Source organism: Bos mutus, chromosome 7, assembly GCF_027580195.1.
Source record: "Bos mutus isolate GX-2022 chromosome 7, NWIPB_WYAK_1.1, whole genome shotgun sequence".
Lineage (NCBI taxonomy): Eukaryota > Metazoa > Chordata > Mammalia > Artiodactyla > Bovidae > Bos > Bos mutus.
In genome coordinates this window covers 56,036,303-56,044,547 of record NC_091623.1, presented here as the reverse complement: position 1 = coordinate 56,044,547, position 8,245 = coordinate 56,036,303, and the positions used below count along the sequence as shown (strand labels likewise).

General features: G+C 39.1%; 1 protein-coding gene across 1 annotated transcript; it reads left to right on the top strand.

The window, feature by feature from the left end:
• Positions 1-6,055: 6,055 nt before the first annotated feature.
• Positions 6,056-6,625, top strand: LOC138988590 (putative methyl-CpG-binding domain protein 3-like 3). The gene has a single exon (XM_070374726.1). It carries the CDS (start codon positions 6,056-6,058, stop codon positions 6,623-6,625), a length of 570 nt encoding a protein of 189 aa, XP_070230827.1.
• The last annotated feature ends 1,620 nt before the right edge of the window (positions 6,626-8,245 follow it).

Below are 8,245 nucleotides of genomic sequence, written 5' to 3'. Positions count from 1 at the left end.
GAAGGCAGAAGGAGAAGGGGACAACAGAGGATGAGATGGCATCACCAACTCAATGGACATGAGTTTGAGCAAGCTCCAGGAGTTGGTGATGGACAGGGAGGCCTGGTGTGCTGCAGTCCACGGAGTCACAAAGAGTCAGACATGACTTAGCAATTGAACTGAACTGATTGCCCCTGTTGATGTTACTCTAACTAAGGGGAAAGAGTTATGAAAAGCACACATTATGAAAAGAATTTATAACATGTTATATAGAAAGGGCAGAGGGAGATGAGGGTGTCAGAGGATGAGATGGCTGGATGGCATCACCGATGCAATGGACATAACAAACTTTGGGAGATGGTGAGGGACGGGGAGGCCTGGTGTGCTGCAGTCCATGGGGTCGCAAGGAGTCAGACATGACTGGGCAACTGAACAGCAACAACAATTTAGAAATAACTTCCATGAGAATACACAAGGTTTTCTCCAGCCAACACCAATAGAAATAGAACAACATGTCCTGTGTAACTTTAAATTTGGTAGAACACACAGTGAGGAAAGCCAATACAAATAGAGGAAACTTTTTTAAACTCTCTAATTTAACCAAGGAAATTTAACGTTATCATTCCAAAATGTAGCCCCATAAGAATCAAGCACAACATATCATTTTCTTCTTTCTGAATCCTGGTAGATCAGCAGTAAAGAATCTGCCTGCAATGCAGGAGCCGCAGGAGATGTGGGTTGGATCCCTGGGTTGGGAAGATCCCCTGGAGGAGGGCATAGCAACCCACTCCAGTATTCTTGCATGGAGAATCCCATGGACAGAGATACCTGGCAGGATACAGTCCATAGGGTCAAAAAGAGTCAGAAACAACTGAAGCAACTTAGCACACACTTAGCAAGCATGCATGCTCAGTCACTCCATTGTGTCCAACTCTTTGCAACCCTATGGATTGTAGCCTATCAGGCTCCTCTGTTCATGGGATTCTCCAGGCAAGAATACTGAAGTGGGTTGCCATTTCCTTCTCCAGATTTTAACATTACAGCCCATCTAGTTCAAAAGTTAAATTTGATCTGCAAAAAGATTTTATAAGGTTTCCAATTGTGAGAAAGATCCAAACAAAGTATTTTTAAGCTTCTTTAATGGATTTTCTGTCCTAGAGTTTGACTCATCTTTCTAGTACAGTTTTAGATTTTGTCTCATGACAGAATTTCTATGTTTACATAATGTTTTGATATACTCTATCAGCAACCCACTCCAGTAGTCTTGCCTGGAAAATTCCATGGACAGAAGAGGCTGGAGGGGTATAGTCCATGAAGTAGTAAACAGTCGGACATGATTCAGTGACTGGGCATGATTCAGTGTGCACACACACACATCAGATATATGAAACTCAAAATTTCTTCCTGCTCATACTTTCCACCCCTCCAACTTACTGGTGAATTTTGGTGAGCTTTGACTTCTAATATAGATTCATATGATGAAAGTTGAGATTTTTTATTATCTGAATTTAATTGTAGCAAAAGGAATAATTCCCTCCCCCCATTGTAAAACTGCTCTATCTTTATTTAAAAATAAAGCTATGGGGACTTCCTAAGTGGTCCAGTGGTTAACACAGGGGATGAGGTTTTGTCCCTGATCCGGAAACAAGGATCCCACAGGCCACAATGAAGGGGGCAAGAGTGCAACTAAGACCTGATGCAGCCAAATAATTAAATGAATAAATAAATGTAAAGAACAAATAAAAATAAAGCTATGTGTTTTATTTTTGTTAGAAGTGAAACTAAGCATTTAAGTGATTATGAAGATGTTGATTCCAGCAAAAGACTGGGTTAAAACTGCAAGACAGCTCAAGAGTATACATTCCAACAAAGCACAGTGTAAACAATACTGGAAAACTCCAAGACAGAGTTAAAAGAGAAGTGGAATGTGATTGAAGCAGGGAGCAGAGAGAGCCTGATGAGGAATTGATATCACAGTGAAAATATACACAAAGCATATTACAAACAGGTGAAAGACATCAACCCACACAATTAATTCAAAGGTCTTTAAGCAAAGAAAATACATGGGAAACAATAATGAGTTACACTGTGGTCTAAAAATCAGAGTGAATATTAAAGATTTTAGAGAATATAAAGGTTAAATAAGCAAGAAAATGCTAACTGGGAATGTCTGAACATAAATAAGGTAAAGGTCAACAGAACACCATTTTTAAAGGATCAAAAATCATATCAAGTCAGAATTCTATACCTAGCATCAGTATTGCCCCCAATAAAGATAATTTTAAAATCTTAGGGTGAAACATTTCATTGTTAGCAGTCTTGAATTAGACAGACTAGTAGAGTGAATTATGAAGTCCAAAGGAAAATAATCTCAGATTGAAAACCAGGAATGCAGGAAGAAGTGAAGGGAAAAGGAAGGAATAATTTAGAAATAAATAAAAATGAATTTTGTCTTATAAAGCAATTCTAGAACTATCTCATGGAGATTAAAACACATGTAGAATTAAGATGCATGACAAAAGCAATAGAAAAAGCAGGTATATTGAAATGGAACTGAACGTGTTCTTAGGTATTAGTATTTGGGAGATGTGATAAAAGCAATTAACTGTATTATTCTATATTAAATAAATGATTCAGAATTTGACCACTAAAGTAACTGCATATGTTTTGTATAAGATTGCAAGTAATAAGTTTATAGAGGGAAAATGGAATAATCATCATCAGTGAAATAAAGAGAGTAAAGAGTCTGTTTCTGTTTTGGTCAAAGGGTAAGGATAAATCAGATTTACCAGTGATTAGGTGAGATGTAAGTGTACAGAACATTGAGTTCTTATTAATGACTCTGTAATATAGACTTCAAAGACTTGTTAGCAGATTTTTTTCAACATTCTTTTATTGATAAACATTTAAACAATCTGTAGTTTTCTCTATGAAAACATAAGTTGTATGGAAATTTTAGCTTATGGAAATGTCCATAACTATTTTTATAGAAGGTATCCATAAAAAAAGAAACATTAAAATGTTGAAAGTGAAAATAGCACCCCATTCACAAATTTAATTTTTCATATAGGATTTCATATTATTCAATAGAATCTAGTATTACCAGTAGCCCCAAATTGTTGTGTTTGGGGATAAAGACTCAAGACTCTCTCAAGTCCTTTTGATTTGAGACTTAAGGTGTGTCCTCTGGATTGGATTGTCCCCTGATTGGGTTGTCCACTCTCTTACCCTATAAAAAGGAGAATCAGAGGCAGAAGTTACTGCACTTCCTAGCCAGCTACAGGCTGTCTGCATCTGTCTGCATCTCAGGAGTGGTCAGAGGAAGCTCTGGAAGATCTTGGAAGATGGGGAAACCTGAACTGGACAAATTTCCAAGCCATCCTCTTCTGGTAAGTGTGGAATCCATATTGACGGCAAGAGGATCTATTAAGATGCTATTTTTTTTTTTCCTTGTGTAAAATCTAAGTTAGAAGAATTTAGTTCTTAAAACAAGATACATTCCTTATTGAAAGTTATTTCCCAAGGGTTAATGTTTCTTAAGAAATATTCAAGATTTTATATAGTTTTGTATATGAAGCTTTCTTGGGATAATGAAAAGTGTGGGGTTTTTTTTTAACCAAAATCCTTGGGTAGTAAAAGTAGTATTTGGCCCTAGAGTAGCTAAATCTTTCTCCTCTGTGGACAATTCTTTGCCCACAAAGTGTTTGGTCTTTTTTGCCTCTTTTCCTTTTTTTCTTTAAATTTCTGTTCTCTGCTTCAAATAGACCTTCCCCAATCTCTTTGTCATCCATCATAGTAGTTAATTTATTTTTCCTATTCTCCCTCCTTACTTCTCGTCCTCCTTGCTCTTTCTCTCTCTGTCTCTCTGTTGGCCTTATTGCCTACCATAGCACTTAATTACACTTAACACTATTATTACACATTCCTTAGTCTATAGCCCTCTTCTCTCAACAAGAGTGACATAATCTGGGTTAAGTCAAATTCCAAGTTGTGGGTTTTAGTACACAACTCAGCATATAATGGCTGCTATATAAATAGGCAGTTCATTTTTCTATCAAACATTCCTTTATATCTTGACTAATGCAAGGGCCAGCACTAATAATAACAGTGGGAATAAAATCAGCTTTATGGTTTCTTTTTAAAAAGTCTTCAGAAGACAGAAATGTGAGATTTAAAAAGAAAGGTGGGCTAATGAGGTTTACAGTTTAAACAGATTAGTGTGAAGAGTCTTAATCTCAGTGACAATTGATTCTACTCTAGCATGAAAGAGATTAATTTATTTTACAACTGTAGTCATGTGAATTTGTTAGAAAAATTTGTTCAGTGTTTTTTGGAATCGGCATAACATCTCTAAAACGAAGACATCTGAGCACCTTGGAAAGCCAAAACAATAAGTGACTATGTCCATGGACCTATGAAATTTCTCTTTATCTTTTCTTCATTGAGTACCCAACTTAGTGAGAAAAGCAATTGAAAAGAAGTAGATAATACTACACATAAATAAATTAAAAAATTTTTAATTAACAGAGACAATGTGAGATAAATTTTGATATGGCATCAGGAAAGGTCATTCTGTGGAAATGGCATTTTGTAGATTAAATGAAAGGTAGCCAAGAATTCAAAAGTTGCGAATCTTCAAGTGGATTCAGGAAGGCAAATGGATGGCTAATTGGTGTAAAAGTATGGGGTGGTAGGGCTTCCAGAATGCCATTCAAGGGTAGATGAGATATTAGTACCAATTAGTGAGTCTAGGGGACATTGAGATAAGGATGAATTATTTGGGAGAAATGATTGGTTCAGTGTGGGACCTGGTCACTGTGAGCTGAGTCATGAATGTTATCACTGATGTGGGTGGGCAGATGGATATTTGAGTTTCAGGGTTGAAGCCAGATCAGTGAATCTGTGAACATTTCTAGTTCATGAAGAATATTTGAAGCCAGGGAAATGGATGAGATTGCCTGGAAGAAGGTGTAGACGTAGAATAGATGTGACAGCAGGACCAACTTCTAAGAGCATTGATCATTAAGTGAAATAGGAGAGAGAGGAATAGGAGGAGGGGAGGAAGGGGGTAAAAAGGACTGTCTATGGCAGGGACCGGGGAGCCTGGTGGGCTGCCCTCTATGGGGCCGCACAGAGTCGGACACAACTGAAGCAACTGAGTAGCAACAGCAGGAGCATGGTGGGGAAAAAAAAAAAGGAACTTTATGAAAATACCCCAATGCTGGGAAAGACTGAGGCATGAGGAGAAGGGGACAACAGAGAATGAGATGGTTGGATGGCATCACCCACTCGATGGACTTGAATTTGAGCAAGCTCTGGAAGTTGGTGATGGACAGGGAAGCCTAGTGTGCTGCAGTTCATGGGGCCATGGAGTATCGGACATGACTGAGTGACTGAACTGATGAAGAGAATATGGCTTTTCTAAGTTACTTTATGAGCAGGAGAATATTTGAGTGAAGATGGGACTTGGGTTTGAGAGCAAAGTATCTGAGGGTTGAGAGGCACTTGATCTCATTGGAGATGAGGCACTAAAGGAAAATAAAAACCAGGTGACTGTGTGTCTTAAAGCAAAGTGAAAAAGATATATCAAAAAGTTTAATGTCTTGGTAGTCAAAGAACCCTGTGATCTCTTTGTCCAGATGATGTTGGATTCAAGGACACCAGCATGTGTGTGATTGACAGTGACAGAGATGGGAAGAGGAAAAGATCCTCTAAGGATGAAAATCTGGAATTGGTACTGGGTGACAACCTGCAGCTTTCTGTCCTTGACTCCTATGTGCTTAATGTCCCAGGATTCAGTATGGTGTCTGTACTAGCAGCATTAGCAGCAGTTGAGAATGCTTAGAAATGCAATTTCTTGTCCCCACCCCAGACTTTCTTGCATTGACATCCAGAAATCTGAGTTCTATCAACCTTCTGAATAAATGTGATGCACAGAGGAATTTGAGACCCCATTTCTTCAGGGAGTTATCCATATGTGCTAAGAATATTCTCCATGACTTGCAGTTGTTTCATCCCCCATTTTATTCAAAATTTACATCTCATTTTGTTTTCAAAGAGGCTCAGAAGAAATATGATGCCTGAAGAGCTGGAGAAGAAAAGACAGGAGATTTTAGTCAAGGCCAAGCAGAGGCGTCGTGACAGATGTTTACTTCCTCTGAGGCTGACCAGCTGCATTTTCCGGAAGCCAGTCACAAGGATAACCTCTCATCCTGGCAATGTGGTCAAAAGACGTCCATGCGAGGAGACCCTGGAAAAGCCCCAGCAAGCCTTTGCATTCCGGAGACTGCAGGGACTCCAAGCCTACAGCCCTGAAGGAGAACCTTTCAGGACCATGGACAGCGCAAACGTTTCCGGACTCATTGTCCAGCGTGGTGCCGGTGAATCCCTGGGTCGTGCTGGTGCCTGGTCTCTGCACACTAGCTCTGAGCCCATCATTGCCCAGTCTTCAGATGGGGCAGAGCTCAACCCAAGGTTGGGGCTTTTTCTCCCACACGCCCTCTGCAGACGACCAGTAACAGATGCAGATATTCGCCGACAGTCTCGGAAAGTGAAGAGAGCAAGGGAGAGATTGACTATGGCCTTGAGGGCAGACGGGCTTGCCAGGGAGGCAAAGAGAGCCAGGAGCCAGAAAAAATGTTCCTGAGAACTGAAGGAAAAATAGGAGACGATTATCCTGAGAAAGTTGAATGGTGTGGTCCCTGGGAAGTGGTTCATGGTGGGGTGTGGGGGGCCACAGCCCCCCATTCTACTTGCCGCTTTTACTGTCAACCCTGTTTCTGGACTATGATGCTTTGTTACATTAACTTTGTACTCTATTAAAGTCTTGGTGGACAAAAACGAAAAGCGTAACTTTTTTTTTAATGGGAGAGATTGGGTTTCATGTGACAAGAGAAAAGATTTTTGCATATCTTTGTACACCTCCATTTCTGTATGTCAGAATTTCTTTACTGAATTCTACAGAGGTAATCTAGCCTGGGGAATTATTTAGTGTTTTTAGTTATAATATTTTCTTGCATTAATTACACTTAAACAAGAAATAATCTATTCTAAAGAGGTTATTTTCTAATATTAAAAATTAATGCTATAAAATCTTATTAAGCTGGCTTTTACTTCTTGTTTTAATATGAGTTGTCTCCTTTTTTTTTCATTCTTGTGCCAAATGTTAAATCAGACAGAAGACATTTTAATGTAAATCAATTAGTACTTATGCTATATATTACATCCTTGTCTGTTGCCTAAATCTTAAGTGGGTATTTTTTTAAAGAATGTGATTTTTTTTAATGTTATTTATATGTTTATTTTCTTTTTAGCTGTTCTAGGGCACTGGGTTTTCTATTGCTGCCAGTTGGCTTTCTCTAGTTGTGGAGAGCAGGGGCTACTCTCTGGTTGCAGTGCATGGGTTTCTCATTCCAGTGACTTCTCTTGTGGCAGAGCAAGGGCTCTAGATGCATGATTTCAATGGTTCTGGTACTGGGGCTTAGTTGCTTCACAGCACGTGAAATCTTCCCAGATCAGGGATCAAACTCCTGTCCCCTGAATTGGCAGGTAGATTTTAACCACTGGACCACCATGGAATCCTAAGTGGGTATTTTGAAAAATTATTTTTGACCTCTGATTTTTAAGAAGGAACACGTTCTTTGGAAACATTTTCTTCTGAAAATGACTTGCCAGCAAGCTTGTTGCCCTGACCCAGAAATCGGTCCTGAGTCCCTGAAATTTGTCCACCCCACAGGGTTATGCACATCATTTGTAAGTAGTAAAGAATGACATCATTGCTTATTCAATAAACAATTCATTTTTACTTATAAACACTTCATTCAATAAACATCATAATTATTTCCACTGAATCCATAGAAGGTGGAATAAAGATGTCATGCTACAGAAGTCCAAGGGGGACAGTATCAAGAAGGAAGAGAATGACATTTTCTGAACTTCCTTGTACAATTTTGATAAAGTTGTTTTATCAGTGGTGGAGAGGGAATGCTGATGTGGCTCAGACCATAAATAATCTGCCTGCAATACAGGAGACGCCGGTTCAATCCCTGGATCCAAAAGATCCCCTGGAGAGAGGAATGGCAACCGACTCCAGTATTCTTGCCTAGAGAATTCCACGGATGGAGGAGCCTGGCAAACTACAGTCCATGGGGTCATAAAGAGTCAGACACAACTGAAGTGACAAAAACACACAAAGAGTAACCAAGAAACAGGAAAACAGTAAATAGAGGTGAGCAGTTATGCCTCCTGACAACAGGCTCTGGATTTA

Coding starts and splice junctions, on each gene's coding strand:
- LOC138988590 (XM_070374726.1), top strand. CDS start 6,056: ATGCCTGAAGAGCTGGAGAAGAAAAGACAGGAGATTTTAGTCAAGGCC.